This window comes from Passer montanus, unplaced genomic scaffold (genome assembly GCF_014805655.1).
Source record: "Passer montanus isolate IOZ18808 unplaced genomic scaffold, ASM1480565v1 scaffold19, whole genome shotgun sequence".
In the NCBI taxonomy this organism is placed as follows: domain Eukaryota; kingdom Metazoa; phylum Chordata; class Aves; order Passeriformes; family Passeridae; genus Passer; species Passer montanus.
In genome coordinates, this window is record NW_024366480.1 from 8,979,615 (window position 1) to 9,004,997 (window position 25,383).

A 25,383-nucleotide genomic window follows, 5' to 3' on the forward strand; every position below is an offset into this window, starting at 1 on the left:
TGTAGCAGGCTAGTAAATGTTACTAAGTCCATGGATTTTTAGGAGGAAGGTCCAGTCTAGTTCCTCTTTCCTCTTTAGTCTGAAGAGTTTCATGTAAGTAAATAAAGGGGAAAAAAATCTTACATGGCTTCCCGAGAAAACCAAGCATGGGAAGTCATGCTCCTGTTCAAGTGTGAACCTGTGTATCTCCACCACTACCTCTTTTTCCATCAGCCTCTTGTGACAAAATCCACAAGCAGCACATGAGTTACAGAGACACTGCAGCTGCAGATGAACCTAGAAACAGCTCAAGAACCCAACAAAAACATTTCAAAGGGGAAGTGAGACAGAAAGACACACACACACAAACAGAGAAGCGTATGGTCTGTTAAGACAAACACCAGACTACACATTTAGCTCAGATGTTTTGGAGTTTGTATACTGCCCAGATAATCCATTATATTTCATATGGTTCTCAAACAGTTTCTTGCTTTGTCACCCCCACTGCCCATTAAACTTGTTGGTGTGGCAGCTGTGGTTTCATGAATTGCCACCTACACTCAAACGCAGTACTCAGGGGGTTGCTGTAATGCCACTCATCTGGCTGCTGTCTGTAGCGGTCAATGGAGACACTGCTGATGTTTGTTTTAGCCCACAAGATGAGGTCTGAGCTTTGTAATGTTAAAGCAAAGGTCACTAAGTCAAGTTAGGAGAAAATACGTTAAGGTACCGAGCCCAAGAGACTGTGAAGTTACACTGGAGCAATTCCACCCTCTGGTCCAAAGAAGTTTCTAGCTGCATTTTCACACACTTTTATCACTATTTGACAAAATGGATGGAAAACTTTAATCCAGCCCTGAATATTCATGTGCTTGAGTACAGGTGCTTTTGCACTTTTCAGCACTTAATGTCTTTTGATTTGTAACATGTTTTCTGTCCTTTGGAAATGAGTATTTTCTTTCAGCTCTTTGTTTCTCCCCATGCTTAGCCTCAATACTAACAATTACTCATCCAGGACTTTTTGCACAGTTGGTCATAGTGATTTTTATGCAATTCCTGTAGCACCTGGAGTAGTGGGAAGCATGTACCTGCCTGTTTTGTCAGGCAGAAATGTGTGTTTGGTGTGGCTGTGTTTTTAACCTCTGTTCTAATCGGTCACTTAGCTACACAAACAAACAGAGCCAGAGAATGGGCTGCACTCTGTGCTCAACAGAGTCAGTAAAGGAGCCAGTCTAGGGTTTCCTTACAGCTACAACCAATTCTATGGGAATGCAAAATTAAGGCAGGCATTTATCTGTGTTGAACTCTCCAGCCTCTCAACACATTAAAGATTTTGGGGAACCAGTTTCGAGGACAAACATAATTGAAAAAACATAATTGAGCTGGAAGGCATACCACCCATTATCTGTATCATGTGGTGAGTGAGTGGTACAGCTGTAAGAGGAAAATGAATGTGAGATATTGACAGGTTGATTTTGGAGTTTAGTCAGCTCTGAATAGATGACAATACAATGCAGAGCTTATCAATGAAGTCCTGGTATTTTGAGTGTGGGAGACATCAAAATAAAGACAAAAAGGTCTTTTAACCAGAAGTCATGCTAAAGACTACCAGAAAAAAAAGCATGTTTTGACCAGATGAGTGCATTGATGGCAGCTGGTCTTGATTAGATGGAGATCTGTCTAACCTAGAATTCCACCTCTGACAGTAGTCAGTGATGGATGCTAGGGAAAGAATGTGGTAATGTTCCCCCAAAAATGCCCTTCTGCATCTGGCAGTCAGTGATTAAGCCTTTGGTGAACCACAGGAAGGATCTGGACGCCACATTTAATAGTTTGTGTCAAGTATCCTTGAAGTTATAGGATTGCTTTTTAACACAGTTACACTTTCAGCCTCCAAAGTCTCCTATGGCACTGCCTTCCATGCACAACTGAATTTCATTCTGTGAAGGAGTAGTTCTTTCTGTTGTAAAGCTGACAGCTGAAATTTGTGCCCTATAAATCTTCTGTTTTGAGGAGCAGTGACTACCAGTTCCTAATGATCACTGTAGCTGTGTGTAAGGTGAAGGTTTTAGTGGTTTTGTTCTTCATTTTGCCTATCTGTCCAAAGTTTTCTGAGCTGAAAGTATTACACTAATTAATCTCCCCATGTCTGAGTGTGACCCTGCACTCCTACGATAGTCCTTGTTTACCAGCCTCCTTTACTAGCTCTACTGCAGTGTCTGTGAAATGGGAGTTAGAGTATTCAAATCATGGCCATCGTTTTATGCAGTGTTATGGGATGCTTCTAGCTCCTGTTTTTATTTTCTAATATGCCTTGTGTTTGCCCTCTTGGTTACTGCTGAGCTTTTTCCTTCATTGAGCTGTTCACACTACCTCCAGCTAAACTAAATCCTCTCACTGGAAACACAGGGTTTGTTTTTCCTGTGTAATGCAGTTATGGATAGTAAATTTTCATCAGGTGTTGCTTATTCAAATTAGTATCATGAAATATTTCTGAAGCTCAGTCAACCTGGCAGCCTGATTAACTGTCCTGAAGATTTTTGTACAATCACAGAGATTTACCAGTTCAGTAATTTTTTCCCCCCAGATTAATTAGAAATGAGCAGATCAGGTCCAAGCACAATCTGTAGGTTTCATCTAGAGTTTTCTTATCTTTTGTTGCTAAAGCATCTTATCCCATCCAGCTCAGTCTCCTAAACACCCTTGAGTAAAACCCCCTGCAGCAGAGATCTGTGCTGCAACCTGCAGGAGGGGAAGGGGGAAAGACAGGTTTAGGTTTTACTGCACAAACTTAACTTTTTATGGTTAAACCCCAACTGAGAAAAAATAAGCAATAGACCTCTAAGATGAAGGGCTGGAATCTTGTTTAGACTGTCACTTGTTTAACACTTACCCAGCAAAGCATGTATTTGAGCTGAAATGTGTAGCTCTCCAGGAAAAAGTGATTCATCATGGGAAACTCTTCTTCTATAAGAGCAGGTTTGCAGCTAAAATTGAGTATAATATGCTCCAGCCAGGCCTTGGGTTTCCCAGGTGAGTCACAGTTTTCCTCCCCACCTGTTTCTCAGGTGGTGAGTGGCTCCTGGCTGCCACCCTCCCCTCACCAGCACAGATCCCACTCATCTGTCACACATGTCCAACCCAGAGCAGCACACCACCCCTCTCCTGCTCCACAGATGATCCTCTCAGATTACATTTGTGAGAAGAGCACCATTCCTCACAAGCCCCGGGACAAACAGCACAGCACAAGCTATGACTGGACAAAGCCTGGCTTATTTTTAACAGCACAGTGCTCAGCACTGTCAGGGCTGGGTGGGTGCAGCCACTGAAGGAACGTGTCCTAAAACTGAATGCACAAAAGCAGCTGAGCCATCCCTCTGTGAGCAGGGTACTCCAGGAGTTACCTACTGGGAATTCGAGGGCCAGCATTGACACACAGAGAGAACTGAACATTATTTTTCTTAGCAAAGCACTCTGCAGCATGGCACTGGGGGAGTTCACCCCTTGCCTGGGACTGCAGCCACCAGCAGCATTACCATATTCATGATCTAAAGGCTTTTGAATGCCAGGAATGTAAGAGGTCAGTCTGGTCCAGGGCCAGGACTCAGCCCACTGCTGGCCCTGTGAATAATGCACTTCACAGTCGGTTTGTCGAACAGAGAACCAGAACGGGGGAGGATATGGGGCTCCAATGCACACTGGCTGCACAAATGAATGCCACTGCTTCGTGGGAAGGGTGTGGACACACAGTTGTTGCCTGTGCATGGAGGATTCGCAGGGAGATACATTTCTGTTGTGTAAATTTATTTCATTGTGGTGTCCTGACTCTGTGAATGAACAGGGAATTTATGTCACGTGTCAGGAATAGGGCACAGCTCTGAGTAATGAGAAGGATCTTGGGACACCAGCTTGGCTAGTATGGGAGACAGTTATGCTTAAAGCGCTACAGAAACAAGGAGGCTGATCGTTTCTATGTGAAAAGACTTAGAACTAGAGCAAGACATATATAAATGTCTTTTTTTCTTAATTTGTATTTGTTTAAACACCTGCCCACCCCCTCCCCCCAACCCTTCTCCCCTCAGTCATGAAGTATTTTTAGTTTGAGTGTGGCCAGAGGAGATCTGGAGCAGGTGATGGAAGGCCACAAGAGAAACAACATAACAGGTCTCATGTGTAAAGGGGCCATCAGGGCAAGGTATAAAAAAATAGCCAAAGGTATAAAATAATAGCTTGAAGCTGGTGACATCAGGCACAGAGAAAAAGAAGAACAGAATGTAGCAGCTGGAATTTTTCCAGTGAGAGAAAACCAAAATGTCAAAACCAACCACACCCCCCCACTCCAATAAAACCCCCAACCCCAATCTCAACAACCTTTGGAGAGAGAGAAGTTAGAGAAGGAAAAGTGACTTTTATCTGTTAGATTGCTACTGCCTTTAGCCACTGCTAGTGACAAAAGCTGCTTTGTTTTCACTGATCATAACTCTTGCAAAATCTGAACATGGTAGCATGTCAGGGCCAGCTCAGAGTAGGAGGAATTGAGAGGACTGTTTTCTAAATGCAGTGGTCACAAAGGTGGAACTACGAGAGACAGTACTTATCAAGATGAAATATTGATCCTAATGTAGTATGCAGAAAGTGCTTATAAGAATGAGGAAAAACAGCTTGATCATCCCATACAAAGATGAAATGGGTTTTTTTTTGGGAGACCGGAATATTTGCAGCAGGTGTCTAATACTTTATGATTTCTGGTAAAATGGATTTATTTTTTAATAACCAATAATCTCTGAATACACATTGGTTATTCCGGAAGATAATTACTTTTATTTGGAAAACAAGATCACTTGGGTAGAAACTAGGACAATATTCTCCAACTGTCCAAGCAGCTTTTCCAGGCAACCTCCCTAAGCAGGCAAGAAAGCAAGAGAGCTGCAGCTGGGAGAGCACCTACACTGAGCACATTTTGTACAGGAACCACTGAAATGGTGGCATTTGCAATTTATCTTCTCAGGAATAAAACAGAGTTTACCACAGACTTCAGTTTGTCTAGCTCAGTAATAAATCTGCAGTACTTTTATTTAAATTAGATTATTTACAGTTTTCTTGTACATTCTCTCCTGATTTTTAGGATGGGAGAAGAGCATTTGAAAACACTCCTAATAAAGAGCAGCAGCAAACCAAGCTACGTACCTACGCAAGGGAAGACGCTTTGTTAATTAGAAGTGTTTTTAACATAAAAGATTATGGACTTCATGATGTAATTAAAAATGTGTCATAAGAAATTACCTTTAGGACTTTAAAGGACTTGTTAGATGTCTGAGATTTCTCTGGGTCTATAATAGACTGACCACACACATCATTAAGCTACTGTTTTCTTAAATAGAGTTGTTGTCTGAGGATCTAAGCTTTTTCTTTTTTTTTAATGCATGACAATCACAAACAACCTGTTATAATAGTTACATTACTTAACCCTCCACCTAATCTGTATGTAATGTATGCTAATTATTGAAGCATACATTATTGAAGCATTTATAGAAAACTATAAATTGTTGGTCAAACAATTTTTCATGTTGAAACTGCATAAAATGCATTATCCTGACTCTGGAGTCTATTAAGACATACTTTATTTCTAGTGTTACATTTCATTAGCCGTTTTGTTTTATGAAACTACTAACAGTACTATTTTAAAGTTCTCTTTCCAGTGATAATTGCTATTTATTAATAAATATTCTTAATAAAGAAAATAACACTTTAGGAGTGAGGCCTGCTATGAACAATCCAGACTGATGGGTGACCTCAGAGAAAACCTGCCTGAGACTGAGCTTAGTAAAGTAAAAATATTAACTTTGTCTCACATATGACTGTATTTTTCCTCCAAACATTGCTGTGAAAAGCCATTCAGAAATCACTCCAAAAGATCTGTTTCCAATTTTACTGGCCACCATTAGCACCAACACCTTGGGGTTTTTGTTTATTTTTACTTCCAGCGCTTTGTGCTTGTGCTATGTTAAATTTTGCTGTCTGCCAGGCATCCACCAGCTGACCCCTCCTTCATCTCCTCAACAGACTTGGGGAGGAAAGAAGATGAAATGGTCTGTGGGTCAAGATAAAGACAGGGGGACCACTCACCAATTACTGACATCAGCAAAACAGACAGAACTCAGGGAAGATCAATTTAATTTCAGAAAAAAATAGAATAAGATGGTGAGAAACAAAGACAAAACAAGAACACCTTCCCCAAACTCTGCTTTTTTCCAAAGCTGAACTTCACTCCTTCGTTCCCAGCTCCCCTACCTCCTCTCCCTGTCCCCAGGCAGTGTAGGGGAATGGGGGTCATGGTCACCGCACATCCATTCTTTTGTGCTGCTCCTTCCCACAGGGTACAATCCTTCAGTGTGCTCCAGCAAGGATTTGTGTGGAACAGACTGCTCCACACTGGGTTCCTCACTGGTCACAGCTCCTGCCAGAAAAATTGCTCATTCATGGGCTCCCATGGCTGCAGCTTCCTCCAAGGCACGGCCACTGCTCTGGGAGGGGCGTCCGTGGGTGGATGTTTTCTCCAGCATGTTCCTCCACAGGCTGCAGAGAAAGCTCTGTTTGGCACGTGTAGCAACTCCTCACACTTATTTTTTGACCTTGATGTCTGCAGGTTATCTCCCACATTTTTCAGTCCTTTCCCACAGCTGCTGTGCAGAATTTTTTCCCTTTTGTTAAATAATGTCTCCACAGAGACAGCCCCAGCTTGTCTGGAGGTCTCAGCTTTGGGCAGTGGTGGGCTCCTTTCAGAGCCAGATGGAAGGAGCTCTGTATGACACAGGGGCCACCCCCACAGCATCCCTCTAATGCCCACTGCCAAAGCCTTGCCACTGAACCAAACACAGCTCCATTCTGTGCTTCCCCACTGCAAGAAGCCAGACCGTGATTCCTTCACAAGAGGGCATTGGTCAAGCTCTGCAAAACTGTCCCTTAAGCTAAATGCAAGATATACTTGTTAGATAGAAGAGCAACAGATAAATCACAGTTGTATGTTAACCCCCCTCAAGCTAAGTTAATCCTGAACTAGACAAATCTGATATTTCACTAAACTAAAAATTAATTTTTCCCCACAGTCAAATGTCTACTATTCTATCCTTAGGTAAATGACTGCAGAGAGGTTTTGTGAGGCAAAATAAAGAGGTTCTTGATCCTAAGAGTGTTTAGTGAACTCCAGAGATCACCAAACCATTCTATCTCCTCTACTCAATATTTTGTAGTCTTTTGCAACTTTTGGAGGAAAGCAAACCTTTTGTATGAAAGGAAACACAGTTTACAGTTTCTCTGAGGCCAGAAAGTGAGTCAGCAGTAGGGAGTTGGGAGTACAGAGCCACAAAATAGTATCCAGTTACTTCACTGTCACAGTCCAGCATTTGGAAACAGTTTGTGCCAGACCATAGATTCATTAATATTAATGATTATTTCAGGAATAAGTTATTCTGGAAATTAATAGAGACAACATCCAAAGCCACTGTGTGATTTATTAATGAGTGATGTTCCTTAAAATTGGCACCACACAGCAGAAAATATTGCCATCACTGAACGCAATTTTCACCCATCTCAGTTTTCACAGCAAGCTAAACTACTGAGATTAAAAATTGTGAAGTGGGAAAATACTATATTTTCCCTTAGCAAAACAACAATCCTTACACTTAAAAATATCTTAGCTACATATATGACAATGAGAAAGTAGTGATAAACTCTAAGCCCCACAAGGATACTTGCTGATACATAACTGAAGTGGTATGTTAATCACAATAGGACCTCTAATAAACCTTGGGGCATCAAGTCAAAAATACACTTTGCACTTGGATTTTAAACTTTTTTTTTTTTTTTTTTACTTTTAATTAAATAGCTAGTGCCTTTAGTTCAAGTGTGATTTCAGGGAAGAAGAACACTGAAACAATTGAGAGCTATCTTTCTGCCAGTTAGGAATTATCAGATGAGTTTTTCTTCACATTTAAAATTCAGCTGTGATTACCTACCTCTCTGCATGCTTCACTGAAAAAAATTTGCACCTCAACGTACAATATTTCTGCTTTTATCTTCCCTACTCTGTAGGGAAGGGATTCATAATGTTTCCTACAGCATATTTCAAAAGAATTCAGGAATTTAGACTCTGCCTTTTCCTCTCTCCCTGGACAGAGGGGCTTCTCTTGAAAGAATCGGAAGGTGCAAGAAAACTTCCAGGGGTTTATGAAAGGAAGGAAATGAAGTAATGATAAACTGCACACAGATGAAAGCTACTAGATTCTTCATTCTGGTCGAGAAGAAAGCAACTTTGCTCTGTTTGCAGAACATGAGCAGTGCCTGAGTCAACAAGGTCTTACTTCAGTGAAAATTCCTTTTTTGGTAACCAGAGAGTGGGACTTGGTGCATTGTCAGCGAGTGATGCAAAGCAACAGGCAAAAAGGGTCAGTGCAAACGAGGAGGCAGCAAACCCCTTCCACACCTTCTGCACAGCCCTGCTCCCAGCCCTGTCTGCAGCAGCAACAGGTGCAGGTTCACTGAGTTTATAGGAAACAAAACTGTGGGAAAATCTAGCTGCTTCTCCACATTCCTGCAGGAAAAACTTGTGTTTTCAGTTCTTCTGTGTCTTGCTAGATGATGTACAGCACTTGTACACACTTTTCTACAAGGTAGACAATGCCAAAGTTTTTCTCTGCTGCATACAATATACAGCTGAAGTAAAAGCTATTTTTTATTAAGCGTGCCGCTAAAAAAAAAAAAAAATCAAACTGGTTCCAACTCACAGAATGACAAACTCCTCCAGTTTGACTCAAAGCCAAAATTTTATTTCCAGAAAGAAGTTGGTACAGTAGAAAATATCACCTCCAAATATTTAGCCTGTGAAAGATCCAGATTCAGAAGCAATGAAGGAATTTTAGACAACTTCCAGGACACTTCTCCCATTTTGAGAAAATATCAACTCTGAGCTACTTTAATTCAAAATGCAAACAGCTGAACAGAGGGAATTGCTCCAAGATGGAGACTGCTGCACACAGGAACTTCAGCAGCTCAAGTTTTAAGTGTTAAGCTGTTGAAGGAGCAGCTGCTTAAAAACACTGCACATGCAGAGCAGATTAGCTTTTCAGATCACTGCTGGATTCCCAGATAGAGCCACTGTAAACTGTGGTGTGTTAGTTCTGTAACAATTGCCTCTGGCTAGAGAAGGCTGGAATTTGGGATCTGCACTGTTCAGACATGCACAAGCTTTTGTACTACAGACGTTGAAGCAATTCAAACAAAGCAACAATAAGCTATTCTGGTTATTTTACCTTCTTTTAATGCTGGTGCTCCCACCATAGGCAATATAAATATTCATAGAAGCATTTAAGAGAATTTGTTTTCAAGAGGTGTGCTTGAAAGTGGTCCTTAAAGGCCAAAAAAAAATTAATTACTGTGTCCTTGTAAAGTCAGTTAAATGCAATTCCTTGACAGGGAAAGAAAGAATTTGGCCAACAACTAACATGGCAACAATCATTTATGCAGGGGGTGTCAAGAAAAACACAGATAAAACAAAGAGGTTATATCAAAATTGAAGCATTCTCATTACTCCCAGAACAGTTTATTGTTTTCTTCTGAAGGACACCTGACAGTGCTGCAAGCTCCAGGCATTTTCTCCTGTGAGAAATTCGGAAAGAACAAGTCCTCCCCTTATCTGGAGCAGTATGCCCTCTGCCTCCTCCAGCAAATGCTCAGAAGTAGATGGGAAACAACAGGAATTAAGAAAAAAGACAAAGTTTCTCTTAGCTACTTCTGTTTATTTGTAATACCATCACTTAAGAGATGGGCAGAGACCAGCCAAAAATTGTATATCCATCAGTCCCTTTAGCACGTGGGTTTAGGCTGCCTTTCCTCTCAACAGCAATCTGAAAGATGCAGCTCCAACTGGCACAGCCAAACTCACAGGGGGAAGGAAAAATAAGCACACAAAGGTGAGATTAGCAGCTAAGAGAAATTTCCCATGTGTCAGTGACCTTTGAAGTGAAGAGACCCAGCTAGGAGGTCAGAATAGATACCACCAACCATGATACTTCATCTTTTGCACCTTTCTGCTTCTCTTTTAGCAGATCAGGTCAGTGCAGTTGGTGCAGACACCTAATGGATTCCTGTCTCAGAGGCATGGCAAGAACTGTGGGGTCCATAGTGGTCTTTTTCCTTTTGCTCCTACTGATTTCCCTGCTCCACTTGTTCTCTCTGCACCAGAGCTTCTCTTGCTAGGATTCCTGATTCCACTGATTTCCCTGCTCCACTTGTTCTCTCTGCACCAGAGCTTCTCTTGCTAGGTGGCACCTACTGTCAGGACAGACATTTCCTGCATCTGATGTTACCTTAACAGCTTTCAGCCTTCCTAAGGTTCTTCATGTGCAAGCAAAAACCTCAAAAGCTACACCTGTGAGCAACCAAAACCGGGCTTTTTTTCCTGGTGTCACCTTAACAGCTTTCAGCCTTCCTAAAATTCTTCATGTGCAAGCAAACAAAAAACCTCAAAAGCTACACCTGTGAGCAACCAAAACCGGGCTTTTTTTCCTTCACCAACCTGAGTCTGCATTTTGACACAAGATGCCTAAGGCTGCTTGTTCTCCAATTTTTCACTCTATTGAGGAAAAGCTTACTGAAAGCTGGGCATAGCAACAGTTCAATAAACTGCAGGAAACATTACTTTGTCCTTTAATAGAGCTTGTCTTGGGAGATCATAACACCACAAATACTCACTTTAGGGCATATGTGTATGTCATGCAAGACTAGACAGAGTCCTGCTGCTCTCCCCTGAACCCAAGGGCAACAAGACATCCAGCATCTCCTACATGTACCTCAAGCCCAACTTGACACCTAGTGTCATCTTGTAATAGTAAAAACTTCAGAAGTGGTGGTTTAACCCCTGAGAAAAGCTTCAGCAGATTACTTATAGGCCATATTAATGAAACCACAGCAGATTATTCAATGCTCAGGCAGAACTGGGCATCAGATTCATTAAGAAAATGTATCAGGTTCTTCCACTGTGTAAGCTGTAATAACCTGAACTCCCTGAAGATTTGAAAAAAAAAATATAAAGAACTATCAAGAAATGGTTTTGTTTCAAGGGAAGGCTAAATTTTAACATTCTGCTTAGTAGTTGCACAATCTCCAATTAGACTTTGTGGGAAGAGTCTGTCACTGCAGTAGGACTGAAGTTGCACTATGTAGTTCCACTGTCAGCAGGAGCAAATAGGTGCACTTCACCTCCATGTCAGCTTCACACTAATGCCAGCCAGCACTGTTAAGGATTAAAACTAACAAATAAACACACAATCCCCACAGTCCCCATGCCCTCACCTTACAGCCCAGTCTGTTCAGAATGCAAGGAGATACCCATGAAAAACAAACAAACAACAATAACAAAACACCAAAACAAAACCAAAAATAACCACACAAAACTGATTGGTGCAAAAAGTATTCCATTGGTTACAAAGCATTAAAGTTTCCAAGTATACTTATTCTTCATTTTGAATTTCTGGGGCAAAAGCCTGCCCTGTCTCTCCTTTTGCCAGATTCTCAGACATTAGGCACCCATCTTTTTGTGGTGTTAAGAGCCTGTGAACATCCAACACTTCATGACTAAGGCCTACAAGTGCTCCCAAACAGGAAAAAATGTTAGTTCACATTAGTGCACATCCCCCTACTATAACATTGTCACAATCACAACTGGGCAAGAGAATGCCTGTGAGCAAAAGGACTGGAGATCAGAAGTGCAGCTGTGGCCACTACTCCCGCCTGGACCTCGTGCACATGTCTTCCTCATCATATTCACCCATCACCTGCAACATGTACGTTCCAGTATAGAGCAGAAACTGTCCAGTTATTTGTGCTGCATGGGATATTAGCTGAAGCACTTTCCTGGAAGAAAAGTAATTTGCGTAAGAAAAAAATCATCAGCAAGATTACATTATCCCTTTCCACCCACAATGTTATAAGTCAATATATTAAAAAACCCCTCTTATTCCTTCTCACTTCTGAGCAGATGGTCATTTTTGCACCTTGATGGACAGAAAACTATTGACATGTTGGCAGGACCAGAAATCACATTCAACAAAGCAGACTGACATCCTGCTAGATGCTTACAGGCTTTCTGCAAAGCCATCACTCAAACCATCACAGTAGGACAGAAAACAACCTTGCCTGGGAGCAGCATTCCTGCAGCATAAACTCACCTCATGTCTCACCTTCATCATTCACTAATACAACCCTGTATGTGTCTTCAAGCCACAGATCAAACCTGATTAGATCTGAAGCTGAACAATCACATTACAGTGGGTACTCAACAGCAAAACAGGCAAAGCAGGAAAGTTACTGCTGGCCAAGCTGCAAGCTTTAAGAATTCTCAGTTTACAACTACTTTATTTTCTACAAATTTGATTAAATCAGCATTCAAGTATATAGTACTGTGTGAGAATCAGTACAAATCCATAAGATAACATCAGGCAAGCATCAGAGGTTGACAATGGAAACTGTGGATCTTCACAGGGGAAGAGATAGTCATAACTGAATAGTCATTTATTCAACTTAGTCGTAACTGCATCTTCCATTCTGCAGGAAACAACAGGGACACAATACTGAGAGCTACATTTGAGTCTCATCCCCCAGAAGTTAGGAGGGCACTCAAGTACGCTGAGGCATTGGAAAGTAGTACCAAAAAACTGGAATGGGATCAATTTCTGAAGATACAGAAACCAGATCAGTCTCCCTTCTGAAAAAAAAAAAAAGAAAAAAAAACCAAAGAAGATTTTCTGAATTCTTGTCTAAGAGAACATGCAGCTGTGAACTCTCTGCTTCTATTCACTTGTCCTTTGAGCTTAAGCAGAGAAGGAAAAATCTTCCTACAAATTCATTTTTAACCCCACTGTCATGAAAGGTTTGCAGCTGAAATCCAACGCCTCAACAGAGCAGAGCACCCCGTGCTCAGAGCCGTGAAGCCCTTACAGAACACTGAACCCTTATTCACGCTTCCCACACGTGCCACTGCAGCCTGTTCTTCCTGCGGGACAGGCCAAGGAGCTTCGCAGTTGCAAAGGAAGCTGCACCTGGTGCCGGCTTTGCAGCAGCTGCAGCGTGTCGCTCGCACACAGCAGCAGTTGCCACTTCAGCCACAGAGCAAGCTATTTGTTGGAGCCGACATTTGATCCTTCAGTCGGACACGACAGGGAAACACCACGAGGGGAAATGCACTAATCAGAGCTGGCAGGCTTCCAGCCCCTCCCATCTCCAACAGCTGCGGCATTTTTCAGCGCTTTCCCTCCGCTCAGCATGGGGGCTCGGGCAGAGGGCATCGGAGCTGGCGATCTGGAACTCATTAGCAGAGGGGCTGCAGCAGGCAGAGGGCATCGGAGTTACCGATCATGAGCACTCATTAGGAACTCATTAGCAGAGGGGCTGCAGCAGGATCCTGACATCCCCTGTCTCTGACTTCGACAGCAAGCTGAGACAGGCCATGTCACTGTTGTGCTCAAGGGTACCCAAGGTTATGTCTTCTGTCACCCTGTCCTTTGCTAGCAGACTGCCATCCCACCCTGCTTGTGACACTTCCCTTACAGCTCCACTCTGCAACATAACAGAGCTTCCAGAAGAACTCCACAGCTACTTCAGCTGTTTGCCAGCGCCGCTCCCTTCTCACCAGCTGCCCTGTCTTGGCAGGAAGGCAGAATTGTCACTTCCAACTCCCCTCAGCAGCACAAGTTCCAGTGCTGATACTCAGTGCCATAGCAGGCAGTCAGAGATCAGAGTTTGTTTTGGCTCGAGAGAGTTTGACAAACACAAGAACTGGAGGAACGCAGCTGTCCAAGGGCAAAACTCTGCTTTGAAGCAACCCTAATGAAGTCTGTGTTACAGGTGGGTGTAGCATGTAGCTGGATAATCACTTCATCCTGACCAGAGAGGAGCCTTGTCTCCAGCCACACCAGCTGTAGCCTGAAAGATTAAGGACCACCCAAGTAGAGTGGGAGAGGTCAATGGGACTGAGGGACACGGAAGAAGATCAGCATTACACTGCTAATCAGCATACCTGCAGAGGCAGGACTGCTTCAAGACTGCTTCATCTAAAGGCCACGTGTCACTCAGGACAAGGCAAAACTTCACTGATGATGTATGCATCTATCTGTCAGATCTGGTCCTCAAGTAATAAAATGCAGCACACCATTGTGTCTCAACCAGAATTCTAAAAGTCAGGTAGAGAAACTTCCCAGCGCCTCTGGGAAGGGCTCTGAGCACAGGAGTCTCCTTGGCCAGGGCAGAGCACAGCTGATCTTGACAAGGAACCAACTTTCAACCCGTTGCTGAAAAAGTGAATTGGGCAGGTATTCTTTTGTCCCTGAATGACAGCTTTTCCAGCACAGCTGATCTTGACAAGGCACCAACTTTCCACTCATTGCTGAAAACAGTGAATTGGGCAGGTATTCTTTTGTCCCTGAATGACAGCTTTTCCCAACAGCCAGTTCTACCAAACTCACAGCCCACAGCAGATCAGTCCTGCAGGAGACAGTGGTCCTTGACAGGCTCCCTTAGCTGGCCTAGGGACCACACCAGCTGGCTAAAGAAGAGTGACACCACAGAGTCTTGCTACAGATGACAAATCCACATGAGGAGAGCAGAGTGTCATCTCTCTTCCATTTTCCTTTGCCTCCATGTAGCTCTAGTGGTGAATCTGGCAAGCAGGAACTGCCGGCTCTGAGCAAGCTTTAAGACCCCTGATATTAGATCTCAAATTCCTTTCATTTCATCCCCTTGAAGTCTCCTCTTCAAAGAGCTTCTTTCCCCAGCCTCCTGCATTCTTCCGACAAACAAGTCAAGGAAATGTGAGGAAATTCTCTCAGCAGAACAAAGAAACCCTACTCACACCCCTTCAGTAAGTACAAGCTGATTAGAGTTTTGCCTCGGCGGAAACTTAAGATTCCATGATAAAAACCATAGGAAGTTTTTTACCAGTCAGCTATGCATCTTACAAAGAGTCAGCATATTGACCAGTAATAAATAACAAAAACCCTGATTTTATAAACATACCTGCTTCACAGAACCGATAGCAAACACAGGTTTTTACATTAGCACCTGCCCAGTAGTGGAAACACTCACCGCAATACACTTTTTGCTCCCATGCATTTGATGTCATATGAGATAGAGTAGATCTCATAGAAGGTTGCCTTGATGTTTAAGCAGCCAATAAAATCCTTAGGGTTCAGTTTGTACAGATCAAATGTGATGTTAGCGACTCCCATTTTCTTCTTTTTTCTCACAGCAACAACTCCATTTTTTGTCTGATTTAAAAAGAGAGAGACAGTTTGTACCATGACACAGAAAACTACAGCAAGACAATTGTTAACAGTGGAGCTGTTCAGAAGCAGCTTTGCTTACTCCAGTCTTGGAACTGGCTTTTGGTCAATTCTAAACTAGAATGAAAAGCATTAGCACACAAAAAGGAGGTCTGTAGACCATGTATTGTTTTTCCAAGTCCTGAACAGGCTTCTAAAGTTTTCCAAACACACACTAAAATTCTAGAGTGACAGAGCACCTCCTGAATATTTATTTTCCATAATAGAGCTTCTTCAGAGTACACTGAAGGCACAGGTAATGCCACCAGACAGTGTTCCTGCCATTTATTTATCCTGGTACATTCTGGCTTCTCTCTGAGGCAGCGAGGTTAGGCCACCAAATAATCAGGATGACATCAGGTCCTTCTGCTTAGTCAGGAACACAATACTGATGAGCACTCTTGGAGATAGCTACAAAGATGACATCTGTGAAAAGTCAGGGACTCATTTCAAAACATGGCTCACAACATCTTTGTTCCTACTAGAAAGAAACACAGGGAGGGAACCACTGCTGGTTAGGCCAAGGGTTTAATAAGGAGATTTTAGGAGGAAAAGCAAAGGAGAGGGAGCGTAGAAAAATTCATCTTCCACCTTAAATGCACCCTCCTTTATTGAAAGCAGCCCTTGTCTGCTGCAGGGTGTGTGCTTCAAGAAAGGAAAACCAAAAGAAAGCAGCAAAGAAAGAGAACCCATATTCACAGAGACATCTAGTGGATACACGGGATCCTGTGCTCAGCACATTCCGCTCAAGGTTAACGAGCTGGCAGCTGCCCGGCTGTTTTCTGCAGGCTAAATGAAGCAATAAAGTTGTGTAAGACTGGGCCTTTTGGTACTTGACACCCCAGCCCTCAGACAGTGTCGTGATAAGTCAGACAAAGTTAAACACAGCAGTACATCACTAGCCAGCAATTTTATGCCTGTTTTGCTTTGATAACCTCCAAGCTCCAGCTACAGGGTCCCCTATCAACAACAGCTTCAGGCATGTACCAGCAGTTGGTGTGCTTGGAAGCATCTCCCCACACCCCTCCCCATTTGCAGCCAGAATATTTGGATAAAGCAGGACAGGGCTGGTGCTACACTCCAGGTGATTGGTGAAGCTGTGACAATCCCTCTGTTGTCACTCAGCACATTCTGAAGAGGGGCTGCCTTCAAACTTGTGCTGCTGCAATGCCGGACAGGAGACAGGGGAAAGGAGCAAGGTGGAGTCACACCTTGGCTGCAACTCCTTTTCTGCCCTTGGAGCTCATGTCCCACGTGCAGAGCTTGGAAAACCAGTGAGGTATTTGGGGGAAAAACGTACAGGCTGCCCACACTGCAACAGGAGACTGGGAAAACAGGGCCACATGACTGAGCTTTATGTGTGCAGGCACAAAAATGGTGCCCCTGCTTACAGCTCCACAGCCAGCTCTGCAGCTGGTAGAAAAAATTCTGATGCCAGCTTTACAGCAACAACCATCTCATGGAAAAACAGTTACGAGTTTGACTCTATGATATTAATGCACAGATGACTATTTCCCCATAAAAGAAATAATTAAATACTGAATTCATATGATTATAAGGCTTTAGCCAGTTTTAAGAGATCTTAAATATCTTGAAGCATGCAGACTAACACTAGGTTCTGATGCCAACTTCTGGCTATTTGCAAAATCAAACAAGGCATTTTCTAACTGTCATTAACTATTACTGCCTTCAGATGGCAGAAGTTGTTTTATATTACTTTGTTTGAGCATTTTTACAGTCTAAATCTAATCTTGAAAGACACTGTATTTTTTTAACTTCACGGAGTCAAAGTCCTAATTTTCTTTATGTTACAAAAAGGCTCAAGGAGAAATATTTCTGAGCTTCTCCAAAAGCAGGTTATTTCCTGTAAGTCTTGTCATTTGTAATGTTTTACTTCAATTCCTGGTGGATTTTGCCAACAGATCTATGTACAAACAAGGGACAATAAGAAATATGAACTTGATTTTTCATCCAGGAAGTCTCAACAAGGAGTTTGCATTGTGGCTCTTCAGAGGAATTTTTCTTCCTCTTCTCCCCTCTTTCCAACAGTTTTAGCAGCCACAAACATTCCTCCATCCACTGCGGCTCTCCAGAGGAATTTTTCTTCCTCTCCTCACCTCTTTCCAACAGTTTTAGCAGCCACAAACATTCCTCCATCCATTTCTACTCAAATGAGAGAGAAGCAGTCAACACTTACTGGTGTCCATTTCTGTCCATTTTCTAGAACCACGAAGTGTGTATTATCATCCAGGGACCTGAAGAACTCTTCTGTGTCCACAACTGTGCCATCTTCCTCCAAAACCAGAGTAACTATTCCAGCAGTTATAACGAAGGCATCCAAAGTCTGAAAAAAACCAGATTTTAGCATTCTAAAGAGTTCATCATTTCATATTGAGACTCGCTTATCTGAAATACTTCCCTAGTGATGTTTTTTTTAGAACAAGAGTCTGTGGGCTGTCCTTCTGGGATACTCTATTTCCCTGTGAGCTTCAGTCAGAGTGGGACTGTTTGCTGTACCTTGCTGAGGAGCTCTTGCAGGCTGCTTGCAACAATTCCCTTGCGGCTGCTTCGGGAGGCATTGGACACACGGAAAGGGCGCCCTGCAGGCATGAGAGGAGGGAACAGGGTCTGTTTTGTTACTGCTCCTACAGATGCTCCCATGGATATGAAAGACCTAAGACGAATAAAAATTCAACAGAGTTAGAAAAACAGTCATGCCAAGTACTGCAAGAAGGAGGAAGACTGTTGACATAATCACATCATACAAGTAATTCACAGATCACACTAAGACTCTTGGAGCTAAATTTCAAAACTAAATACTGCACTGCTGTACAGATATGTGAACTCTCCCTTGCCCATGACATTTGGAAAGACTTATAAAATTAATACAATTTCAAGCAGACACATCTAGCTCGGCTGACGTGAAGGTCACAATCACAGTGAAGCTGATGGGTTGTAAAACTGAATTTAAAAGGCAGTAGCTCTTATTACATTCAGTTACTTAGCTCATTCCCTCCATTTACAAGACAAACACTCAGTGAGATATATAATTAGTTGAAAGCACGCTTGTGTGTTAAGAGTTTGTTTCAGGAAGACTGAACATATTACCCATATTGAAAACACCCATTGGCAGAATTCAAGCAGAGCTTTGTGATACAGCTACACTTGACTTGGAAGAGTCAAGGCATTTGTTTGTAAATTATATCTGCAGCCTATAAAACTCCATCTGGTTTTGCAAAGCACAAATTTAGAAGCTCGTATAAGAAGGAGTTAAATGCAATCAAAGTTAATATCCAAGTACATAAATACATAGTGCTGGAGCAGGCTGCCAGTGAGGCACTGCCAGCAGAGTGCCACTTAGAAAGAGACTTTACATTTTTCTGGGCAATTGCATATTTACCTTTGGTAAGCCAAGCACATAACACCAGTAACAGCCTACTCCCACACCAATGTACAGATCTGCTCTCATCTATGCCCAGTGACATTTTTTTGTGCCAAATGATAATGGCTAAGTCAATACTCAGCTTGCCAGAAATAGCATTCTGCCCAACACCTGGGAAGGATTGATTTCTAAGTCTTTTAAAGGGAGGCAGTATTTTGTCTCCCACACTCCTGGACTTTACCCTCTATATATACCTTTGGCTCCTTCATGCTGAATTGCTCAGGGGTGGGAAAGGGATGCATCCCAATTTTGTTCTCCCACATAGGTGTAAAAAGTCAAGTCTATGTAGGAAAATCTTTTCTCAGACTTTCACTGAGGGTAGAGTGAACTGCTTTTATCTGCAGCCAGAGAGTGAATACAGGACTTCCCAGAACAACAATGGGATGGTATAAAGTTACTCGAGTTATGATGTCCCAGTCACACCTTTGATGCAAATCCACACCAACCGTGCAGAATAAATATCTTTTCCACAACTCTTACCCGGTCTATAAGCACAGTTTTGGAATGCACAGAATGTCATTTTTCTGCCTGACCAGATTCAGATTTCAGCAAATAATTTGTTTACCGATCCAATTCTGAACCACTCTTCTGGGCTATCACCTTTCCTCTAAACAGTAAGTTTACACCTTCTGCAAAAACTCCCTGGCGTTATTGCAGCTTTAATTCTTTTCAAGGAGGAGAACATTCAGCAGTTTTGTTGCAGCTCATGCCCTTTGTTGCTATATAGTCCTGGCTATACAGTGGCTTTCACCATTTGGCATTTACACACATGGCTGATGGAAACTTCTGTCCTTCCTGTGACAAAGCTGGAGAGGGTAAGCAGCCAGCTTGGCTTTCAGGAAACAAGCACTGTTTCATACTAAAGAGCTAAAAAGCACTGATCCTCCCGGAAAAGGGAGAGGGCCAGGGAGGAGGACATGGAGCCAGTAGCACTGACAAGGGCATTGGAGCCTCACAGGAGGGAAGGCTGCCAGGGCAGGCCCTGTTTGCCAATCTCTCTGCTGACTCAGGTAATGGGCCCCCAGTCACCCCACTGGTCGTGGGCAGCTCACATTCTGAATCACTGAGTCTCTCCCTCAGGAAGGAAGCCTGCTCACCTACTCTGGGGCTGGTGACATCACAGGGCACCCTGATGGGGTTTCAAGAGCTTTCACGGCTGATTACACCTCATTGCCTCTCACAAATTTGAAAACTTGTGTGTAGAATAGCAACCTGAGTGATATACATGTGAGTACTCAAATTTTTTTGGGTTGAGGAAAGTCAATATCAGTCCCATAGAAAAGTTTTCTTTCCCACTACTTGAGCCAAGCTGTCATTCACAAAAGACAAAGGGGTAACAGCCAAAACACACACACTGACAAAGAATGAGAAATGTTAGGGACACAGCCCATGGGCAGGACTTGAGCTAACAGAGTTTACCCCAGCCAGCTCTACAAGCTGCACTTCGAGGCTCTGAGCAGAAGTTCCTCAAGGAGTCAGGATCAGCATCCCCACACTGCTGCCTAGCTCTATTTAAAGTCAGAGCAATAAAAATGAACAGATTAATAAACCAGGGATTACATTATTGCCACCAGACAGTCATTGAACAGGAAAGAACTTCGGAAGTTATTTAACAGCAGTGAAATTTCACCTACCTATTGATAAAACCTGTCAATATCATCTTTAAACTAAGTCTGGCTATAAAGAAGTGAGTCTGGGCTCCAGGGCAGGCTGAGGTTTCAGCTGATGAGGAGACAAAAGGCAGGATGATGAAAAGCAGCCAGATAAACAATGTGAACCCTTCCATTTCTGGGCCTATTGCTGAAAGCTTGTTTTTATTTTGAGTGCCACTCTCCTTCCTAGATCTTAGGCTCAAACAGGCCAGCTTACATTCACCGCTCTTAGAATGATCCAGTCTTGTTGTAGCTGTCCTCAAAACATAGACAAACCAATTCCTGATACAGGGAATTCCTCTATTAGACTGGAGTTATGAAAAAATAATTTCCGATTATAAAGCTGATCAAGCTAAGTCATGAAGCAAGTGGTGGAAATGATTGCTTTTCTAGTTGCTTTTACTAGAAAGTTGAGTGACATGTTAAATACAGACAAATCCACTGTTGCTTTATTAATCTTTAAAGCCAAAAGGATCAAGTCCTGTCTCTTCTCTAAAGGAAGAAGGAATCCCACATCTGTGGAAAAGACAAAAACATTTCATAATTGAAAGATCTAATACCTTCAAACTCTAGCATCTTATCCAGTTTGTTTTGGATAACTACAATGTACTAGAGAGGGCTTCACAAATGCTGCCACAAGCATTCACTCTAGTGTCAAATCTGGTGGGAGAGATTAATTAATTCTTTATGAGGACACACGGATTAAAAGCCTGCCTTGAGCCCTGTAGACACATTTCACTCTTTATCTTTGTTTGCAACATGCCCCATATGTTTGTCTAAGAACGTGGTGCAATGGTCCTCAGCCTCACTCAGAAAAGCCAGCGTTGCACAACACGCTCCAGGACAGGGCACGGATTGATCTTTAGGTTAGGGTTCACTGGCAAAGGACAGCAGCAGTAACAGCCAGGCAAAACAACAGAAAACAAAACAAAACAAAAAAACAGAATAGAAAAAGGTCGGAAATTAGTGAGGAGACTTGGGGTTCAGCCGGCTCGCAGGGGCTGCGACACCTCCTGACCTGCTTCCCCAGGAGCGCACATCGGGGTCAATCCCCCTCCAGCCCCCCCGAGCCCTCCGAGGGCTGCTCAGCCTCGGCATCCCCGGCACGGAGAAGGAGATGGAGAAGGGGATGGAGAAGGGGCGGGAGCGAGCCCGCACTCACCGCAGCAGCGATCCCACGCAATCCCGCGCCACCTCCATGGCCCGGCCGAGCGCGGGCAGCGCCGGTCACGGCGCTTAAGAGCAGCGGGCGGGCAGAGCTCCTCCTCCGGCCCCGGCCCCTCCCTGCCCGCCCGCCTTCCCCCCGGCGGCGCCGGGAGCCGTGCCCGGGACAGGGAGCACGGCCGGGACAGCTCCTGCGCAGGGATGCAGCGATAGGTGCCAGGCAGCGCGCTTTGGGAAGGGATGTTCCTTCGGGAGGGGCTATTCCTTCAGGAGGGGATATTCCTTCAGGAGGCCTCGGGGTTTAGCTGGGGAGGAGCGGGGAAGGTTTTGGGGTGGGTGTGTGTGTGTGTGGGGATGCGCGCTGCGCGTTAGCTCTTACAGCTCGTGTAACCCGGGAAGCCGATCTCATTAGCGGCCGCCCGGCATTGGAGCAAATCAACAGATTAAGTGTCTCAGCTTCTGATTTTAGGGCCTGTGAATAAGCTTAGAGGCTTAATGTGTACAGTAGTGGAGGTATTTACTGTCACTCCTGCGGGCAGGGGAGCAGTGGCTTCTGTTTACTACACAGGAGCAAAGGCAGTGTTTCCTGTCCACATGGACACAAGCACCTCACAGCCCTTTTGGGCTCTGGAACCAGGCTCTGTTGCCTACAGCTGTCCAGCAATTATTGTACAGGAAAAATAGAGCCAGGAGAATCAGAGGCTGACCTGGGGCCAGGATCTGAGCCAGGAAACCTTGCCACTGCTGACTCCAGAAGCCCCTACCACCAGCACTCGGGTTACCCCCAGGGTCAGGAATAATCAATTACTTTGTTGCCTGAATTGCTTTTCCTATTTAGGGTAGAAAGGACCACTCAAGATACCTCTTAGGGTCCAGGTTTCTTTAGCAGGCAGTCTGGCACCTGCTAGATGTATTCTTCAGTCCACAGCATTTGGAGCATCTACGAGCTATTAAAAATTCTGTTTTTTGGTCCAGGACAAATTACTTTCTTGGAGGGCATCTCCTCTCCAGCCTGATGAAACAAACAGCTTCTTTCCTCAGAGCACACTCTAGACCAAGAAACTTGCCCCTGGGAAGCTAAGAGCAGACTTTTATCTCTTCCTCCTCAAGCTGCTTAGGTCTTGCAGGTGTTGTAGGGATCATTTGTTAACCCCTTTCCCCCCTGTTTCCTATGGCATTTAGTTTTTTTACTCTTCTGCAATTAGTCCCTGACAACATGTCACAGAGAGCAGGAAGTGAGGGACAGTGAAAAGTTCTTGAGCACTGGACTCCAAACAGCCAGTTTTCCCCTGGATCTGTATCTTGTGGTGGGTTGTGAGGCACAGCTGATGTTGAGTCCGAAAAGTGATCCATTTTTAAGGAGTTCTTGACAACAACATGTCACTGTCAAAAACTTGTGTGTATGCTGCAGCTTTTCCTGCTGTGGAGGGAGAAAAGGAAGGAGGTGTTTTGTCAGATGGTCTGTCTCCTCCTCTGTCTGTGGAAAGGAAGGGAGAGTGCCCATAGAAATCTTATGGAAAATGCAGTAACTTTAGAGATTTTTCTGAACATACTGGGATGCAACTGTCTGGAGGAGATGGAAGTTTTGGTCTTGCAGAAGCTCAGTTTTTCTCTGGCCACTTGGCTGTCCCCAAAGCTCTCTGCAGAGAAGTCCAGCCAACACAGTCACTGCTCAGCAGCCCCCCAGGGGACCTGCAAGGCTTGCCACAGCTCTGAGGCAGGGACTGTGTGCTTTGCAAGCTCCTCCAGCAGCATTAGTGCTTCAATTTGCATTAGTTGTAACCAATGCAAACACAGATGCCTAACTAATGCAAACATAGAGGTACAAGAGTAACAGGAAAAACATGTCCTTTTAAAGACTGTCCTCATCTGAAAAGGAGAGAAGGGTATTGCCTGTAGTTTTACAGGCTGCACAAGTACTCCTTACTCCTTTTCCCCCCCTTTTTCCCTTTACTGCAAGCAGCAGTAAAACTATCAGATAGGTAAAATCACTGACCTAGGAGCTGGGCTCCTGAGAAAGAAGCGTCTTTGAACAGTAGCAAGACAGGACACAGATGAGATTTGCACAAAACCTACTCAGGAAGAATACAAACCAGGAGCAGGTGCCAAAACAGGCCAGGGCAATCAAATGAGATGTCATTAAAAACTGATGTAAAGACAACACCCAGTATAAAGACTGTAGCTGTAAGAGGTAGACTCTTTCCAGTCTTTTGCAGGAAGAGACAACAAACTGCAGGCTGAAGTGAGGAGGCCAGAAAAATTAATATCTGCTTCAGTTACATCACTAAAAATATTAATCATGCAGGGGACAAAGTACATGGCTGATACTGAAGGGAGTGAATACTAGAGGTGGAGTTAAATAAGGATGCTAATCCCTCTTGCTAAATTACTCTCTTAGTGTCCCCTTGCTGAGTGCAGTGACAGCCTCCACAGGTGTTGCTTTTCCACTGCAGTTCAAGTTAAACAAGTTTGGTTAAGTAACTCCTCACAGGGGTCATATTGCTTTGGAGAAGGTTTGCATCTGGCATGTTTAACAGGGAGGAGGAGGTACTTGAAATAGTTTTGTGTGCAACTTCACATTGATGAGCTTGCAGTATTAGGCCAGGTTTTCCTTATTGCCCTTTGAGAAAATGATGTCAGATTGGAACAAACTCAGAGGAAAGTGGGAATGATCTGACATGCAGAAAAACATGGCATATGGGCTATGTAGTTTGGGAATTGGGAAGATTGGGTGGAGATACCAATATATGGATCTCTATTATTTTAGAGAAGTCTCTGAAGAGGAATGGAATAATGATTTCTTTGTGCCTACAGGGGATTAACCTGTAGGAAAGGAGAATTAGGTTGTCCATTAAGAAACTTTTCATCTCTGAGGTGACTGGTAAGTGCTGGGCTCAATTGCTGACTGAAGATGTAAAGTCAATTAGACAATGATATTTCTTGGGCCAGTGCTCAAATAACACAAAGGACAAGTCCAGACACTAAGGATCAATTTGGACATTCCTTCTGTTTCTCAGGGCTCTGACAAATAATATGAATGAGATTAATGCAGAATGAAGTGCATTAATGATGCAAATTAATGAGGTGCTACCTCACCTTCCTAGGCCCAAGAGGGGAGTGAAAGAAGTGAGCAGACACACTTACAAAGGTAGCAAGATTAGAAGGATTTGCTTAAATTTGTAAAAGCTGGCCTTCTATTCAGCTTTCTGCCCTTTCCTGCTTTCAGTTAAGTCTGATCCTGATTTCTCTTAGAAGCACTCTTGTGATCACCCCTAAGCAAATTTGTTTCTTCTCCCTTCCATAGAGAACCAACTTTGTATTCTTCACTGTGTCCTCAAAATAAAAATATTTGTTTCTAAATTGCTTTTACTATTCAGCAGATTTCTATCTCCACTGCCTCTGGTTCTTTTTTATTTCTGTCAGGTTGTTTATGTTAAAGATTTGCTTGTTCATTCTTAATATTTGTGCTAAACAATAATGCACCATCCTCTAAAGTTTTAAAGAGCAAAGTAGACAAGCATCCATCACAAGAGGTTAATATACAGCAGATTATTTTGAGAAAAGATTATAGAATAGATTTCATGAAGTTGCTTTTGTTGTTTTCCATCTTTTTCAGAATCTTTGCTAGTGAAACCATATTTTGTGAGGTAAAGTTCTAACAGCTTTGCAGGAGCCAGGAGAGTTTTTGTTAGCTGTACAGAGGGGATGAGGCTCCTCCTAAAGGTGATCTTGCTGCTCTGCATGGCTATGTAGAAGAAGATGGGAACTTTTTTTT

General features: G+C 43.4%; 1 protein-coding gene across 2 annotated transcripts; it reads right to left on the reverse strand.

Annotated features, from left to right (window-relative positions):
• Nucleotides 1-11,430: 11,430 nt before the first annotated feature.
• CIDEA (cell death inducing DFFA like effector a) lies at nt 11,431-21,741 on the reverse strand. Of its 2 annotated transcripts, none has more exons than XM_039706039.1 (5): nt 21,607-21,741; nt 17,868-18,024; nt 17,548-17,694; nt 15,115-15,296; nt 11,431-11,889 (listed from the first exon to the last, which is right to left on the reverse strand). In XM_039706039.1, exons 1-5 carry the CDS (start codon nt 21,642-21,644, stop codon nt 11,757-11,759), a joined length of 657 nt encoding a protein of 218 aa, XP_039561973.1. In that variant the 5' UTR covers nt 21,645-21,741; the 3' UTR covers nt 11,431-11,756. The 2 variants fall into 2 exon arrangements, with proteins under 2 accessions (XP_039561973.1, XP_039561974.1); XM_039706040.1 differs by lacking the exon at nt 21,607-21,741 and adding an exon at nt 20,212-20,300.
• Nucleotides 21,742-25,383: the final 3,642 nt, after the last annotated feature.

What these genes read in the sequence shown, in the direction of transcription:
- CIDEA (XM_039706039.1), bottom strand. Translation starts at nt 21,644, where the DNA reads ATGGAGGTGGCGCGGGATTGCGTGGGATCGCTGCTGCG. An exon ending in TGCGTGGGATCGCTGCTGCG is followed by an intron (nt 18,025 to 21,606) that starts GTGAGTGCGGGC and finishes TATTCGTCTTAG; the next exon opens with GTCTTTCATATCCATGGGAG. An exon ending in ATGGACAGAAATGGACACCA is followed by an intron (nt 15,297 to 17,547) that starts GTAAGTGTTGAC and finishes TTTTTAAATCAG; the next exon opens with ACAAAAAATGGAGTTGTTGC.